The following is a 19,095-nucleotide window of genomic DNA, read 5'->3' as shown; positions in this document are numbered from 1 at the left end:
AGGTAGCAGAGAAACAGAATCCAAAAGCCATTTCTTTGAGAATTCAATAAAGTAAGTCACTGTCAAGCAAAATTTACAAAAAAGAAAAACCCAAGTATAAAACTCGGAATGAGAAAAGAATATAATCTAAGCTTACTTACTTACTTAATTTTACAAAATTAAAAAATCTTTAAAGAATTTGGAAGATTTTTCTAGAAAAAAACACAAATTTTCAAAGTTGAATCAGTAAGCAGATATTTTTTAAAAAGCTACAATAATCAAACAAAAACTTTTCAAAGTATTATTTCTTTAGAAGGCTAAAAACATTCTTTCAAGTGTAAAAGGAACAGATACTTCCTATGCTATAAAATCTGTTCCAGAACTTTAAAAACAAAATAGCTTTCTAGTTAATTTTATAAAACTGCATAAGCCTGATTCCAGAAGCTGACATATAAGATAGGAAAAAATTTATAAAGGAGGAGGATAAAATTGTGTTTTCCTAACACACTGCATTGAAAATTACCTAGGTCCAAGACTTGTTAATAAAAAGTGGATTTAATGCCAAATAAGTCTGCCAAATAAAGATACACATCCTCTTGAAGAGATCAGCAATACACATCATCACATTAAAGATTCCGCACTTGTGTGAAACTTATTAACTCAGCATATTCTAAAATTATTCAAACATAAACACTTTTTTACATTGTATTTAATATTTAAATGTGTTAATATACCTCTAATGCTTGATTCATAGTAGGTCCTCAATATATGTTTTTATTCCTTTTTCTTTTTTCCTCATTGTGAGATTTCGTGGCTTCACCAGTAGATGGCATCGATCTTAATCATAATCATTCAGGCTTTTCCTGATGGAATGTTCACAGAACTGATGAAACATGTTATCATTCTCAACATTGTAAAAGTAAAGGTACAGGGAACAGAAAGGAGATGAGAGTTTGGAGACATCAAGGGAAGGGAGGGAGCTCTAGGGTCTTCATTTTGCAAAAGGTGGGGAAACATAATATGGTTTGTGTTTATTGAATGAGAAATGGAGGTATTGAGGTGACATTTGAGGAACTCAGAATAGTGACCCCACTATGTACTAATTACAGGGGATGAGAGGCATTACTCCTAATCTATCAGAGTAGACAGTCAATAGACCCTGCCCAAAGTTGATAAGTCAAGAAGTGGTATTTGCATATTATTATTTAAAGATGTGGAAGTGACCATCAGAAAAAACAACCCAAACTTGCGAGAAGTAATTGCCTTTGAGGAACAGAAGTGAAGTTGGGGTGCAGGACTGTTACTTTTCATTTTAAATCATTCTGCATCATTTGATTTTCTTTAACCATGTGCATATTTTGGTATGTTAAAACTTTTCCAACATAGATATCCAAAATTATTTTTAGCAAAATTAGTGGGAGATAACAATTAGGGTATAGATTAATACAGGCATAACGTGGCTGTCCAAATCTGATAAAACTCAATGTAAATCTTGGCTCAACCAATTACTGAGACTTGTTAGCTTCGAATAAGTCACTAAAATTCTCTAAATTTCGGTTTCTTCTTCTAAAAATATCAGTAATTATACCTAACACATAAAGTTATTTTGATATTTGAAATTGAGATAATGTGTCTAAAGCACTTAGCACACATATGGAGGGTGCTTAATATTGTCACACTTACTAGTTGTTATAAAATTATTAAAAATGATTATTGTTCTCAAGGATATATTATAGTCACTGTATTCTATCAATCTCCCTTTATGTATGACTGTGTAAATCTGTAGTATGTAAGTGGAGATTTCTTAAATGCTGATGGTCACAAAAGTTCTTCTAGTTGTTTTTCAGAATTTTAGAGCGCTTGTTTTTATTACCTGCTTCAGAGGCATCATGATGTAATGGAAGAAACCAACATTAGTTTGCCCACCTCCACCTTGGCTAAGTCATTTAATCCAATTTCAGTCACTCCATTTGTAAGATGACATTGCTGGAGATTTACCTGTCTGAAACTTAGAGCGAATCAGATGCTCATTTGAGGTGCTGGTCACTCTAGAGGCCATGGCTGTGGAACAAGAGAAGAAAGTGGCCCATTGAATGTGGGGCAATTGGGGGATCCCACATGTCGGTCAAGGTCTTACCTCTAAATGTCTGGCCCTGGGGCTGAGGGAATTTTTTGACCTTTGAAATGAAGTTTGGTTAGAAAAAAAAATTATTCATGTGCCTGCTACTTCTGTCAGATGAATTTACTCATCCAAAATATCAAGGTTTCCCTTAGTAAATTCAAATCCCCACTATATGATACCCTCATATGCCATATTACTGAGTTTAGAATATATAATTCCACTGTCAAATTAATGGTGATGCATAAGAAAAGCTTCCTTTTCACTGTCATCCAGTACTTTTATGAAAAAAGATCAAATTTCATGCCAATTTTTATTTATTTTTCAAGTTACTCAAGAGTAAATTGGATAGGATTCTGTTTAGAAATTTACTTGCAAAAAAGGTTTTTCAGGATATTGCTACAGAAAGCTTTGAAAAATAAAGAGGATGTGGGAAATAGGATGAGGACCTTGAATTTTAATTTCATCTCTACAAAGAAAATTCTTGACAAGTGTAGTCACTCACACACTTGGTAAGTATTTGTTGTGGGTAAGACTGATATTGAGATGACAAAAAGAATTCCTGCTCTCAAGTTAACACAGCAGCAGCAGGTCTGACGTAGGCCCGCTGGAAACAAAACACGTTGATTTTCATTTTCAAAAATAGTACAATATGAGATAATCTTGATCACTAATTCAAATAAAATGACAAAATTAATCTACATTTAAAGGAAATGTCTCCTGCTCTCCATCCCCAAACTTTCCATCTCCAGTTTTTTCCATTCATATTTACAGGATTGGTATATCATGGAAAAATGAAAAGACAGGAAACTATTTTGTTTGTACTCTTTGAGCCTTCCACCGATGAAGACTATTGCATTTTTGAGCTGGACCTTCTTGTTGGACTTAGGTTTCTAGACACTCCTCACACAAACTTCTTGTTGGGAGTGTCCTGATTGCATGCACTGTTTGTTGTAAAGGCTGCTAAGAATTGTGGTACAATTTCAAGACTCCACTTGGGTGGTCTCTACCTTAAGTCTGCTTTTCTTAGGAGGCCCAAGTTCCTCTTACCCAGCTGTTAGAGGAATAAAAATATAGTAGATAATAGAGCTGACGATGGAGGACTACTGAACCTATTATATTTCCTCAGAGAAGCTCCAGGAAGCCAGCAGAGAAGAAATGCCCAGAAACAAAGAGCTATCTGGCAGGCTGTAGCAGTGTCGGCCCCCTGCCCAGAAGCCCTTCGACCCTGTGATGAGTGCCAGATAGAGCACCCAAGAACCACACCGTCACTCAACCATCACCTCCTCATTCCTGTTACAACACCTAAGCTTACTGTAGACTTTCAGAAATTCAACTTTCAAATGCATTTTAGGATCACATCATGTGCATATGTCTAGAGCAGCTTACATACATTAAAATATGGGCAGTATTGTATAAACAGTATTTTTTAATCCACTGAATTTATAGAAGGACAACGACGCATGTTAATAATAATTTTATTACTTTACCACCATGGTCACTTCAAGTGTCACACACAATGTACATATAATGGATGGTAGAAGAGCTAATAATCCAAAATTTGAATCCTCCGAGATCATTTGCCACTATACATTTCTGTATCAATTATTATAGTCCAAAAGAAAGGAAGAGTGTAAAATGAAATCTTTCTCTACATATTCTGGCTCTATCCCAACATCTCAATTAAGGTCATATTTGAAGGAGGCCAAGATATAATTTAATTTTTTAACAGGACTCTCTTCCCCTTGACAAGTATTTTAGTTTAGAAATTACTTTATATATAGCCATTAGACTATTAGAACAATTGTTCTAGGAATACAGCTAATATATCAACGGGCACAAGGCAAAATTAAGCAGAATGAGTAAATAATACAAGGAATTTGTATAAATAAGGAAGATTTAAAAGGTTTGGATTAACTTTATTATCCACATTTTCTATAATATGTTTAATTATATTTGTTACTAGGTACATTATCTAATACCTAGGGCCAAAAACAAAGACATTTTTTTTGAAAGGAGAAAAAAAAGACACATTTAAAACCCCTTTGATTAAAATCTATTTGTTTGCAGAATTTCCAGAAATTAGAAAACATGGCTTCAAGTCATCATTTTTCTAAAGCTGTGTTTCCTTGCCTGGCCAGTAGTTGGGTTGTAGCAAATGATCACTTGTAGTACAATTTTCCTTCCTGATTCTTGTAGACACCATTGTTCCTTCTGTCTTGGTTCTGAAGCTTCTATGTTTTGAAACACAATTTTTCTTTAAAGTGAAAAGTACTGCAATACTTAGGAAAATGGACACTGTGCCCAGCATCACAGTTAGTCCCAGATATATGTGTCTAAAAGAAGAGAGAAACTCAGTCATAATTATTGCAACTATCCAACTTTAAAATGGGAAAGGAAGGTAAGAGTATCATTCCATAAATAGCAATACCAAGAAAATCAATCTGTCAATGAAACCATCACGAGGATGTTTTTTCTTAAGATGCAAATTCAGTGGCTATAAAAGACCTTTCTATGAACATCTGGTAGACTATTGAAGGCAGTATGCTAATATAAAGCGACCTCTTAGTGGTGCCATAATTTTTAGTTACTACTAATTACATAATCAGTTCCATCCTCTCTGTAAATTATTCCCTTAGACCAGATGACCATATGCCTATTTGCCCAGAACAGTCCTAGCTTATGCTGGTGTTGTCCCAGTATACTTTTTAATAGTGCCCCTTTTCACTCTCAAAAGTGTCCATGTTGAATGATAAATTATGTGGTTACCCTATCCTTGAAACTTGCCCAAATGCACTTCTACAAAAAAACTGCAAGAAGCAATGTTAAGGGAGACTCAGAGCTCTTAGTAGAGCAGAATGAATTAAGAATTAACCAAAGGTTTAAATCATTTTCTTAATGAGAAGCCACTAGTTCTTCATTCTATCATAAAACAGGAAGGTATGGAAGGACAGGTTGAATGATTTATTCTGGTCACCTTGTACACATACTCAGTCTCTGATTGAAATACATTGTCTTTACATTAAAGTAAATGCCGCCTTAGCAAATGTGAGCAAAGCACAAATTCTACTCATAGGTCAAGTCCCTTTCAAAGACCAAAATAAATTTCTCACATAACATCAAAGCCTATTACATCAAACAAACTTATTTGAGATGGTTGGCTCAATTCACATCCAACTTCCAACTTACACGGTTCAGTACCAAGCTTATTCCTCCAGAAAATGCTCAGATTGTAAAAAAAAAAAAAAAAAATCCTTCCTGCTTTTAAACCATTGAAGCATTGCTTTAAGCAATAAGGGGACTAAATGTTTGATGAACTGAACTGAATGATGCCATAGTGAAAAAGGCATGCCCCTCAGCCCCATACACACTCATACACACAGAAAAAGCCTTTTACTTTTATGCATCTCAAGTACTGGAATAATTGAACATCAGTTTGGCAATAAAAGCTGGACAGATTTAGAGCCAAATCCAATCCTTGCCCAGGGGGATTATATCTGACGTAAATGGGACAGTTTGGCTCAGTTTGAAAAAGAATAGAATTAAACCCAAAATGTGACCTAAATTTAAATGCTTTGGAGCTTCAGAGAATTACCCACTTGTGTGCATAAACTTGCAAAATTCTACTGTATTCTGGAATCTTTTGTGAATTTTATTTAAGATTAGGGAAAAACTGAAAGATCTAGCCAAGTAAATAATAATAAAATTATTCTATAAAATAGAACTCGTTTCTTGGTTAGATGATCCTTTTGCAGTGAAACTCCATGAGGAATGATTACTGCCCATTTCATTGTGCAAACCTGTAATGTTGTAGCAGGGAGATGCAGGAACGAGTTTGATACGGTACCTGAAAGCATTTGAATCATATAATCTGCAGGAGCCTCTACGTCCACATCTTTTAAATCCCCATTTGAGGCATGAAGTGTCAATCAAAATTCCAAAATACACGGGAGCTGGGATTCCTGCTGTGAGAAAAACAAACAATTGCTGCTAAAAATATATATATACCCATCTTTTTGATTATCCTATAATGAATGAGTCTCTGGAACCACCTACTTTCAAACTAAAAACAAACTGCTTTGGGGAAAATAGGTACCTGTAGAAGACCAGAATATGCTACCTCATTGTATTTCTCTGGCATAAACGTTATTTTGAGAAACAGAAGGCACAGGAAAAGCTGTGAAGACAGAGCCTAAGTTTCCTTTTTGTAAGGGAAACTTAGATTTACAACAGAGATCTCCATTTGTAAGGGTGTCTACCTCTCTATACCAAGAAGAGAAGGATTCCTAATCCCAAAAGGATTTTATCAAAGAAGGCACCCACCTAAATCTCCATAACAACTTTAACCCTTATTTACCTTACTTTTCCTGGTCACCTTCCCATTACTTAAGAATGGGTTTTACTTATTTTATGCTGTTATCACTTTTTTATTGTGCTGAAAATACTGACTTCTAATGATATTAACATAATCTCTTATTTGCTTTATTTTAAAATATGTAATAGTTTCAACGTAACTATACCAATGTTAGTATTAAAGATAAGACTACACAATGCAGTGAAGTTATGTGGCTTTGGTAATGATTCTGCCCTTTTTTTAAATCTGTTTTTCTTTGTGGTTATGCCTCTTAAATAGCCAATTTCAGTTTGTTTCAAGAATGTCTTAGTTTCTTTTCATTGTTTTTTTTTTTTAAGATTTTATTTATTTATTTGACAGAGAGAGGGAATACAAGCAGGGAGAGTGGGAGAGGGAGAAGCAGAACTCCTGCTGAGCAGGGCCCCTGGGATCATGACCCCAGCCGAAGGCAGATACTTAACAACTGAGCCACCCAGGTGCCCCCATATTGTTTTTTAATTACATAAAAACTTTGGATGTTTTCAGTTTTTAAAAAATATTTATTTATTTATTTATTTATTTAAAAGAGAGAGAGAGAGAGCGAGCGAGCACTCCTGAGTGGGGGTGGGGTGGGGGGGAGACAGAGAGAGCGAGGAAGAGAATCTTAAACACACTCTCCACTGAGTGCAGAGTCTGACACAGGGCTCAATCCCAGGACCCTGAGATCAAGACCTGAAAAAACTTTGCATGATTTCAAATTAAAAATTAAATCAGAGTTACATTTACAAACTCTACTTTCCATTCTGTCTTCTCTTACTTTTTTCCTTCCTTCCCTTATATGCAACCACCACCACCATCACCACCACCATCACTCTCACCACCACCACTACCATCATCATCATGTTTTTAGTTTATACTTCCATTGTTTCTTTTTTAAAATGTTAGCAAATACCTTTGCATACATGTATAATATTTCTACCTTTCCATACTTCTTACACCAAATGCATCATAGTATGAACATCATTCTACATTTTACTTCACTTTACTTAAGGGTATAGACTGGAGATCCCTTGGTAATATAGACTACTGTGTCCCTCCAAAATTCATATGCTGAAGCCTTAGCCCTAATATAATTGCACTTGGAGATAGAGTTATTAAGGAGATAAAGGTTAAGTGAAGTCATAAAGGACTTAATTTGCTAGGACTGGTGTCCTAATCAGAAGAGGAAAAGATACCAGAACTCCATCTCTCTCCATATGTACACAGGGGAAATCTTTGTGAGGACACAGTGAGAGGGCAGCTGTCTACAAACCAGGAAAAATGGTCTCAGGGATTTCACCAGATACCAGGCCTATTGGTACCTTGATCTTGGACTTCCCAGCCTTCAGAAATGTGAGAAAATAAATTTCTGATGTTTAAGTTCTTCAGTCTGTGGTATTTTGTTATGGCAGCCAGAGCTGACTAATAAACTTGTGAACATTAGAGGGAGATTTTTCCCCATTCATCCTTACAGCTGCATAGGAATCCATTATGTGGGTTCACTATAGTTTATTCAAATATGTCATATTGATGGACAACTAGACTGTTTACAGTTTGCTATTATACATAATGCCACAATAATTAGACATCCATAAAATTTTACTTATTTCATAGTTTTGCTAGCAAATTTTTGGTATCAATTTTTAGAAGTGAGATTGCTAGGTCAAAAAATAAATCTAATCATAGTTTTGTTAGTTACTGCCACATAACCCTCCACTGAGGGCTGAGACCATGGAGAAATTTTCTCAACAGCAGTGTGTAAGCATATCTATTTTTCCATACATTGCAAACAACATTTGGTAATTTGCAAATCTGATAAGCAAAAAAATTTTATCAGTATAATTTTAATTTGTGCTCTCCTTATTATGAGAGAGTTTGACCATCTTTTCATATATTAAGAGGCATTTACATTTTTCTCCATGAGATGGCTGTTCATACCTGTTACCCATTTTTCCATTTGGGTGTTGGTCTTTTTTTCTCAATACTTAGGGGCTCTCTTTATAATAGGGATATTATAAATAGTCTTTGCACAAATTGCAAAAAATAGTTGTTCCCAGTTTATCATTTGCCTTTTGACTTCGCTTATATTTTTGCCATTTTCAAGTATATTTTTAGTTTTATGGAATCAATTTTATGAATCATTTCTTTTTTAAAACTTCATTTTCTTATTTTTTAAATAGTCTCCATGCCCAACATGGGGCTTGAACTCACAACCTGGAGATCAAGAGTCATGTGTTCTACTGACTGAACCAGCCATGGGCCCCAATGAAACATTTCTTTTACTTGAAATCTTTTTCCAGTGTAGGTTATATCTTTATCTCCAAAAGGAGGTAGATATAGGAACCAATTCCAGCCAGAGATATACTTCAGGCTCAATAATCTGACATTTTTCTAAGTAATCTCTGTTTTCACATTGTAGAATTAGAGCCAGCCATAATGGGATAAACTTCCATATTTGCTGCTCCCCCAATTTCATCAGGATTATACTGTATCTTCGTATATACCCATTTTATATCAAGATCTATTTATTTTCAGATTTTTTAAAGATCTGAGTTTGTTTTTCTCCCTGGCAGTTCTTTTCTGTTAAACTACAGAGGAACATTTGTGATTGTTTTGCTTTATTCCTTAGAATATAAACTTTGTAGAAACAGAAAACTTATCTGACCATTAACTCTATTTTCTATGGGTTCTAACTGATGCATATTGAAAAATCTATTAGAAAAAAACATTCCAATTACATTTAAAAAAATGGTCAACTCAAAGCCATACTCTTTTGACTGTATGAATGAACTGATCTTTCTACCAAATGATATATCTCAGCATTGAGAGTAGCTCAAAAGAATTCCTTCCATTTTAACAACTGAAGAAATTATATTAAGGCTTCAGACTTTCTTACTGATTCATTTCTTGCTTTCCTCTCAGAGGGCTCTTTCATAACAAGAATAAACTTTTTGACAATAGACCAGTGCTGGAAGAGACAAGATTGTTAGACAAAAAAATGTCACTATTCTCACAAAATCACTTCATTATATCACAGGCACAGCATTGGCTCTCAGTTTCTAGAATAAAGGAAGGGAGAAGTTGAGAGTGGGAGGGAGGGAATAAAGAAATGAAGGGAGGAAGAAAATAAATAGGGACCTAACCACCTATATTATTTAGTTATGCATGATAATTCTGTAAAAATACTTAGAAAAGTATTCAAAATACATTTGTCATGGCTATCATAATTAAAACATAGATTATACTTACCAAGAACTCTTATTGCTAAGGTGTAGATACCCAGGGCAAAAGACTTAAATTGTGGCTTAATGCACCTAAAAACAACAAAAGCACTATAAAGAAAATATAATCCATTAAAGCAAATAGTAATGTTAGTGATAATCTGCTTATCACATATGAAATGTTAGGATTCAAGTAGCATTTATGGAAAACCCATAGTGTCCTAGCATAGGGAGGGCAAATTATGTAAATCCATGTGCTATTAGATGCAATGCCTCAAAGAGTTTATAGTTAATATTTCCAAAATGTACATCACCTCTACATGATATATTCAGATGGTATTGGATAAAGTAAAATTTTAAGTTTAATTGGCAAAACAACAAAGACTCACAGAAAAAAAATTCTAAGAAATTTGAGGCAACAGTAAGGGATCAATAAACTATAACTGATTTTTGTGGCTCTTCATCTAAAAACACAGGACCATGCTGATCCGAGTTGATACAATCATAATTGCTGTGGCATGCTAAGTGTTTCTGCTAAATAGTGGGGACCTGAATCTAGCAGCCAAGTGCAAGAATACCTAAAATAACAAGGGCATCCTTAATATGACTGTATAGCTTTAACTAATTGGCCTGTCAATTTTAATGGTAATAATCATGATGATATTATAATAACTATTGAGTGTTAACCATGGTACTAATTTCTCCATATGTATAATATCATTTATTTTATTTTATTTAATATTTTATTTATTTATTTGACAGAGAGAGAGAGACATCGAGAGAGGGAACACAAGCAGGGGCAGAGAGAGAGAGAGGGAGAAGCAGGCTTCCTGCTGAGCAGGGAGCCCGATGCAGGGCTCAATCCCAGGACCCTGGGATCATGACCTGAGCCGAAGGCAGACGCTTAACGACTGAGCCACCCAGGCGCCCGTATAATATCATTTAATCTCTACTTGAAAAGAGGCAAAAATCACAACTTTTCTCCTTCCATCTAAGGACATCTCCTTCTGACATCAAAACACAGCATGGTTCATTTGAAGGGCTGGTGGTGAAGATAATTCTTCATCTAGGACCCTGATTAAGCACTTGGCCCAGGTGACTCCTTGACCCAGGATAAGATGTGAAAGAAATAGACACCCATGAAGAACCATCCTGGTTTGAGAACTCTGGTGCAATGCTCTCCGTATCATGCTCCCATTTGAAAACACAGTATCTCAGGTTTTCCTTAAGCCCTTTTGTGGATGTTAGGTCCTATTTTCTGTTTATTTTTCCTAATCATTTTCCGTAATATCCTATGGGAAACCATAGATGTATACAATACTTTTGAATAGTTTCATTTTAGAATAACGTGATATTCATCCTTCAATATATGAATTAATTTAAAAATCACCTAATCATCTCATAAAAGATTAGTTTCCAATAAAATCTGACTTTTTAGGTTAATAATTTTGCTAAAATTTGTAATATTTTTAGATTATTTTATCAATTGTATAATAGTATTATTTGAATGGCTAATCCCATTAGGAAGAAAATTTTATCACTGACAATACTAGTTACAAACTACTATTTTAGAATTTATATACTTTTTTATAGAAATCTAAGATAGGAAAGTCAATAAAAAGTGTTCAAACATAAATTATATTACAATAGAAGAGAAGCCTATAGGGAAGTTGAATTAAGATATAAGCACAAGAAGAAAAAAATATGTAACATATTTACTGTAAAAGATTTTTTGTGTAATTTTAAATTAGGTGATATTGGTTATCTAATCTGTTTCCTAGATTCTCACTGATTACATTTAAAAGAGTAATCTACATTTAAAATTATTATATTTTTAAATGTAAATATTTATAATATACCAGAAATCAATGCTTACTTACTATTAAACTTAAGAAAATTTTAGATGTCCACTTAACAATATGCAAAAGGGGTACACAGTTTTAAAAATTCTTTTAGAGTTTTATAAGCAAAAACACTTGGAATCATTAACATATATTCATGGATTAGAGAACTCAATTGATTCAAAAGTTATGAACAACCCCCCCCACACCCATACATATAGATAATTCTAGTCAGAACAAGAAAAATAACCTACATATTAAAGTAATAAATGTGAAGCATGGTGATATTAGATGAGTCTTTAAGCTATCTTAAAATTTTATCACTCATAATTCAGTGAAACCATGCTTAATCTAAAACACAGTTAGCCTAGGGACACTTGGCTGGCTCAGTTGGTAGGGCATGTGACTCTTGATCTCAGGGTTGTAAGTATGAGCCCCACATTGGGTGTAGAGATTACTTAAAATTAAAATCTTAAAAAATAATAAAAAACACATTTAGTCTACACTGGGTAGTATTATCACCATAATTAGAAATAGCATATTGTATTTTTTGAGTGTCTATAGTGATATAGGCACTATACTGATACAGGCTCTCTAGACCAATGATTTACAAAAAATTTTTAACTAGAAAAACTTCTATTCAACCATATTTTTGCATAAAAACCCAAAATCGGAAGAGTATAAAACTAGAACAAGGATATGGGTCAAGTTCCCTGAGAGAGCTATAAGGAATCACAATTCTATAGAACAGAATTTGAAATCAATGTTCTAAATGATTATAATACGTCTTGTATTAAAACTGGGGCAGGGAGAATCAGTGTTCACCTCAGAAGCAGTATGTATCCAGGTATGCCACCTAGAGATAAAGTATAGGATGTGATGACTGAAATGACAAGGAAATACAGAAACATTTTGGGACATCCATTATCTTTTTGACACCTGCCCACCATGCCTGAGGAATTTCCTGACTTTGAGGCTGCAATCCCCACACAGGTACAGTTATAAAATATCTGTAACACAATAGAAAAAATTCCAATTATTGAGGTAACATTTAAATACAACTGAAAATACGTATTTGTTTAAATAGACTTTACGATATAGTATACGTGCATCATATAAACAATAAGGTAAATATTCTTTTATTTGTCTGTGTTAAGGTATAGTGAGCAAAGTGAAATCTATACAGATAACTTTTTTTTTTTTATCCAAACAGCTGATGGTCAAACTACTGACCCTACCAAACAATCTCCCAGTAAATCCTAGTAAATCCAAACATACCTTATCTCCTTCTCTGCCATTTCCAAGTTTAAGCCACAGTTATTTCTTGCCTTGGTTATTGCTGTCAACTCTTTATGCTCAACTTATTTCCACTCTTATCCAGCTATCATTTGTTACCTACCCACAGAGTAACCAAAGTGAGCCTTTAAAAATGGCAGTCACTATTCTCAGCCTTCCAATAGCTTCTTATTATGCTTATATAAAATCCAAAATCCTTACAGAGGCTTACACACTATGATGGAACTATTGGATCCCCCTCTGATCTCATGGCTCAATCATCTTCCCCCTCTCCCTCTGCTTCAGTGGCACACGTGGGTTTCCACTGTGCCCTTGCCAACCCTCAAACATGGTAAGTTTACCCATGCCTTATAGCCTAGCTGTTTTCTCTGCTGGGTAGCTCTTCTAGATAGCTGCAAGGCTGGTGCACACACCTAAGGTCTCTGTTCAGTTTGTTAAAGAGGGCTTCCATGATGATCCATTCAAAAAAATACACCCATTTCTCCATCCTTTATTCTAACTTACCTTTTCCTTACAGTGCTTATCATTACCCATTAGAGTATTATATAATCATTTGTTTTTAAACTATATATCCCCACTAGAATGAAACCTCTGGCAGAAACTGTCTGCTTTCTCAGCATTGTACACGTAGAGCCTAAGTGGGTCCTCTTTTTAGGCACTCAATAAAAATTTGTTCAATAAATGGGCATAATTTGAGGATACGGCTTTTTAATGGTAACTAGGAAAAAAATCATGAATAATAAACCTCAACTAAATCTTGGACAGAGAGGCAAATTTTATAATCCCTCAGTTTATTTTTGTAAATATCACAAAAGAGTTTGTGAATTTTTAGTTAAACAGTGAAATGAAGCTGGCATTTCCTTTCCAAGGAGCAATGTTGATTTTTTTTTTTTTTTTTATGAATGTCAGGTAAAAAGCTTTTGAACCTTGACCTTGCCTCTTACTAGATACATGAGTTTAGGCACATCAGTGCCTCATTTCTCACATGAGGAAAATAAAAAGTAATACCCAATCACTTGAAGACAACGATATTTAAATCCCTCCCCCCCTTTTTTAAGCACCTCTCTTAGTTCCTGGCATGAATGCCTTCGATAAGTGAAGTTCTGGGTAAGGAAAATTTTCAAGCAGTTTGGACAAAAGAGTAGAGGCTGAAAGAAAAGGAAGAAGGAGGAGGAGCAGGGGGAAAGGGAGGGAAGGAGAGGGGAGGGAAAGGGAGGGGAGGGGAGGGAAGGGAAGGGGGAAAGAAAGAGAAAGAAAGAGAGAAAGAGAAAGAAAGAAAGAAGAAAACAAGAAAGAAAACAGAAAGAAAGAAGAAAGAAAGAAAGAAAGAAAGAAAGAAAGAAAGAAAGAAAGAAAGAAAGAAAGAAAGAAAGAAAGAAAGAAAGAAAAGAAAGAAAGAAAGAAAGAAAAAGGAAGGAAGGAAGGAAGGAAGGAAGGAAGAGAAAGGAAGAGAAAAGGAAAAAAGAAAAGAAAAGAAAAAAGAAAAGAGGGAGGGATGGGGAGGGAAAGGGGAAATGGAGGTCAAAAACTCAGTTTCAGTTGGGTGGGCAGTCCTGGTCACCATTGCTGGAGGCCAATCCTTTCTACTCTGAATAAAATGTCAAAGTAACAATAAACAGAGAGAAAATCAACTTGTTATTCTACATCTACAGAAGTCTTTGCCTAAGCATTCTTATCTAGTTGATAAGCATATGTAAATAGATGTGTAGGTTAATTTTCAGCCCTCTAGGACTGTCAAATACAGACAGATTTCATCAGCACAAGTAGACAGCAGTCTGACCACTAGCCATAAACACAGAGTACAAGAGTCTATGTTTGGTGCAGAAATGTAAAGGCGTGACTGGAGAAATGAGTCTAATGATTTAAGTACATAATATCTTCCACAACTGATTTCTTACCTTTATTTCCAACCTCATCTCCGTCATCCACCCTACAGAACTCCTTCATTCCAGCCACCTACTCTTTTTATTACTGCACACACAGGCTTGATTTCTCAGGCAGAGTGTCTGGAACTATCAATCGCCTCAAAATCAAGTTCATGATCCCTGGGTCTAAAGCTCTTGGGCTAGACTTTCTAACACTGGCCTCTATTTGTCCTGTCCCTAAAACCTCCCAGTACCACTGGCCTTGGGGTCAGAAGAAATGGATCCCAATGCAGATCTTATCATATCATCTTATGACTGAGACTGTCTCATTTGAGGCTAATTTTCCTCACAAGCAAAATGAGAGAACTTCACTACATCATTGCAAGTCTCTTCCAGCATGTTTCACGATCCTAATTCTTACCCTAATTGTTTCAACAATTCTAGTCCACTAGCGATGGCGATGTTTCCTATCTCCACATAAAAGAACAAGGGTAGAGTGAGAGCCAGAGCTGCTACCAGTGTGGTCTGCTTCCCAGTTGGCCCCTGAGCTCCCAGAGAGCTGTGCAGTTACGTGGTAGAGAAGACACCACAGGCACACACATTAGGGATTCCTTACAAGAGTTTTTCCACTCCTGGTGGAGGTCTGACAACCAGCAAGACATGCCGATGCATAGGTGATTCCATTTTCACCACACACAGGGTCCCATTTTGTCTCTGAACATTTGCATCTTGAGTTGCAATCTGAAAAGAGAGCTCGTTCATGATAAGAGACAGGTTTGGTTCTGAAAAGAAATGCAACAGTATAAAATATTACCTCTTAGCAGGCAGCACCCTAATATCTTCAAAAAACAGTGTTCTTGAGTAATATAAATGGCAGTGCCAACGGAGTTTGCCTTTTGGAAACACAATTGTCATCAGAAATGCCAGTTTCTGATTATTAATGTGAGTCTACTATTAAGAAGCTTTCTCTTGAAAGTTATCTTTGGAGGTTTACACCTTCACATAATGTCCAGTTCTTGGTTTATGGTTTTAACTAAAATTGACCATCTCTAGGATCTTCTAATACATTTCTATGCAAAGATGTAGGAAAGTGGCTAACAAAGCAGAAAAGTAAACTTCTAGAGCAACTAATGACATTACTTAAATGCATTGCAGGCAGTGTGTGCATGCACATGCGTGCTTGTGTGTAAATTTCCTTCACAATTGTCTCGGCATCAGTAGAATAGGCATTGCTGATGGTGCAGTAAAAGAAAGAAAACAGTCAAATAGTCAACATTATGTCAACAGACCTCAGTTTGGAAGAGCTACCCATTCTATTTGTGTGTCTTACTAATAAATGCATTGCCAGTTCATCTAACTTTTCTCTGTCTCAAAATCTCCCACTCTATGCAGCTCTTCCATATCTCAGGTCATTCTTTCTGATTCTCTTGCACATGCTTTTTCAATGACTTACCCATTCATTTGTTCATGTGTTCAAAAATTTTGTGGAAGCCTTCTAAGTGCTAGCTTTGGGAGGAGAGAAGATAGTTACAAATATGAATGAGACAATATTTGCCCTTAAGGAGTTGGCTTTCTGCTCTAACAGTTAACTTTACATAATTTTGATGGTCTTCTCTCTTTTCTCTCCCTCCCTGTCATTCTGTCTTACCGTCCCCCTTTATCGCTCCCAGAATTCCTTCTCTTTCCCTTCTATTTCTTCCCCTCATCTGAATGACCTCATCCTTCTACTTTTATTCTCCTTGTTCTTTTCATATTCTTTTATCCTTTTCAGGGCGTACTTATGCAATGGTATTTCTCTTCTACCTGTACCTTATTTTTCATCCCTTGCACTCCATCATTTTTTTCTCTATTATTTCGATTTACTTGCTTATTCTCCTCCTCTCTCTCTCTCTCTCTTTTTTTTTTTTTTACGAAAGCATTTGAGGGACTTAAAACTGAAACAATAACAAACCCCATGTGCATGGTCATGTACACTCAGTGAGGGCAGGAACTATTTGTTTTATTCACTCCTGGGTCTCCAGCACCAAGAACAATTAGGGACATACTAGGTTAAGAAACAAGATTTCTGGTAAGTCAATCAAAGTAAAACGCTATTTTATTTTGAAGGAAAATAAATTTTGGGCCCTCTTTCTAAGATGTATGTCCTATAATGATTGCAATTATAATCTCTTAATTGTTGGAATATTCCATCTAGTAGAACTGCTATGCATTTGGTTACCTCAAACATAAAAGCCACTGAGATGTCTCCAGACAGAATAAAAGGATATAACTAGGCCTCCTGAGAAGTCATATAGGAGTATTTCATCCTGTTCTCTTCTGTAAGTCACTAATTGTTAAATTAATTGAGACTGTTTGGTAGTATCTGAAAGTATAAATAAGTGCCTTTGAAAGCCTAGAATCAGGCCACTATGGATAGCGTAGGACTGGGATCTCAGAGGTTACTGTTGAAAGAATTCTGGGGGAGATCGAGGCCAACTTCTCGTTTGGCAGATCAGGAAAGTCAGGTCCAAAGTGGGCAAATTACTGGCTCAAATTCACAAGGCTTATTAGTAACAAACTTCAAAATGAGAATTCTTCCAGGCCCCTGGATTCTAAATTTCTTTTCTCACATCAAACTTACTCTCATTATTGCAGAAGAAAGGTTTCTTCCATTACCATATCTAAAGCTGTCTACAGGGTTCCTGTTGAATGTCCAGAATCAAAACAGCTCAGGATAATCCCTGGGGAGCATGTTGTATTCTATAAAGCCAATTATTTTATATTACTAAAAGTAAGTTAAATTTATCATCTAGGGCTATCTTGAAGCAGAAATTAATTGCATATATGTTTTACAAAGGATGTGTTGGCAGAGTTATTTAAAATTTTAAGATAATTTTTATCAAATATGTCAGAATATTTATACTCAAATGGGATTTTGCTTTCAAAAGAGTCATGCTGGGACGCAAGAGCTTTTTCGAGGGATGTTGCCATTTCTTTGGCTGCTTCCAATAGCAAAGCTACCCTTAAAGGTTAAATCTTTGCCATTGTTGGGAATATTCTGAAAAACATGGAAAGCGATTTCAAAAGAGGAGTTTTAGAATGTTTTAGATGATGAAAGCATTATTGCAATGCAGTTGTAGTCTTTTAGGGCAACTGCTTTCAAGGGCTAGTACTCATGCAATGAATATCTTATCTTTTATTTGTTTAAAAATATTTAATCATTTATTGTGTGGGTAAACTTTTAATGAACCTCAAAACTTTGCCATTGCTGTCCGTTTATGTGTTTGCTTTTGGCTTAGAGACACCATGATGTTGTAGAAAGAATATTATACTTTGAAGAGGTAATTGACCTTTCTAACCTCAGTTTCCTTTAAATGAGGTTAACAAAACTTAACTCACAAAGATGCTTTGAGGATACAAGTGAGATAATGAAAGTTATGGTGTTTTGTAAATTGCAAAATACAAAGAATTTTACCACTGTCCATCTACCATTAGGATCATAGGGACAATTAAAGACAGCATAGGGCTTCTACTCTCTCCAGAATCTTCTTGGAATTCCTGCTTACAACTGACGTCCTTAATCCACATTGCTGACTGTTAGCAATGTTACTACGCTCAGTTAACTGGTAACTGGTAACTGCTTCTGGTAACTCCCAGAAGCAACAGTATATAAACTTCTCAGTCACTAGTTTTCTTGGACTTTTTAGAAGGTAAAAAGTATAACTGATATTCACTTAAGAGGAGGAGAAACCAGGTTAATGAGGGTGATGGAGACTGGACTATGGGGACAAGACAGATAGGTAAGCATGGAAGGAAGCCCAGGAAGAAAGCTGGAGAGCAAGCGCCAAATAAGCAGCAGCTAAACTAACAGAAACAGATCATTAGATCAGGAGCACTGGCCTTTGAGCCATAAGCAGAGTTTGGACAGTCAGGCGGTGCAGTCAGTGTGGTTGGCCTGGCTCACAGTAGTGGCTGGATGATTAATTTAAACAGATAATATATAGTTGGGTGGAAGAATGAAGACAGCTGTGTTTGGGAACTCATGTTCAGAGGTAGAGAGATGGCAAGTACTCTTGAAAGGAAAAGACAGGGTAGTTCCTTCAAGATCCAGCTTTGTATTAAGATTGACAGATCCTGGAACCTAAGAAAACTAGTCATCCACCCCATACGAGATGGCATAGGTCTGAAAACATCAATAAATATTCCCCTGACCAACTGCAAAGAGTAAAGGGAGCTGTTGTGTGGCTCACCAGCTGAGGAATAGCTTTCTCTCCTGAAACTTCACATGACTTGAGTACAACAGAGACTACAGAACGTAGCACGGAGACCTTTCCAGTTATCCAAGGGTTCAAAGAAAAAAAATACAATTGTTTACAAATGGCACATTTCTTTTGTGCCAGGAAAGTACTAATGACTTCCATGT

The 19,095-nt window shown here is 35.7% G+C and overlaps 1 protein-coding gene across 2 annotated transcripts in view; it reads right to left on the bottom strand.

The window, feature by feature from the left end:
- Window positions 1-4,211: 4,211 nt before the first annotated feature.
- The window catches only part of SLCO1C1 (solute carrier organic anion transporter family member 1C1), a 55,523-nt gene continuing 40,639 nt past the window's right edge, over window positions 4,212-19,095 (bottom strand). For both annotated transcript variants that reach the window (XM_028093251.1, XM_028093253.1), the window contains 5 exons: window positions 15,310-15,475; window positions 12,358-12,542; window positions 9,720-9,784; window positions 5,946-6,063; window positions 4,212-4,434 (listed from right to left, as the gene is read on the bottom strand). In XM_028093251.1, coding sequence (XP_027949052.1) covers window positions 4,212-4,434; window positions 5,946-6,063; window positions 9,720-9,784; window positions 12,358-12,542; window positions 15,310-15,475 — 757 coding nt within the window. The remainder of the gene's footprint in view (window positions 4,435-5,945; window positions 6,064-9,719; window positions 9,785-12,357; window positions 12,543-15,309; window positions 15,476-19,095) is intronic.

Source organism: Eumetopias jubatus, unplaced genomic scaffold (genome assembly GCF_037043125.1).
Source record: "Eumetopias jubatus isolate StellerSeaLion01/CBP00866 unplaced genomic scaffold, mEumJub1_p1.0 scaffold_8, whole genome shotgun sequence".
NCBI lineage: Eukaryota > Metazoa > Chordata > Mammalia > Carnivora > Otariidae > Eumetopias > Eumetopias jubatus.
This window is presented reverse-complemented; position numbering and strand designations above follow the sequence as displayed.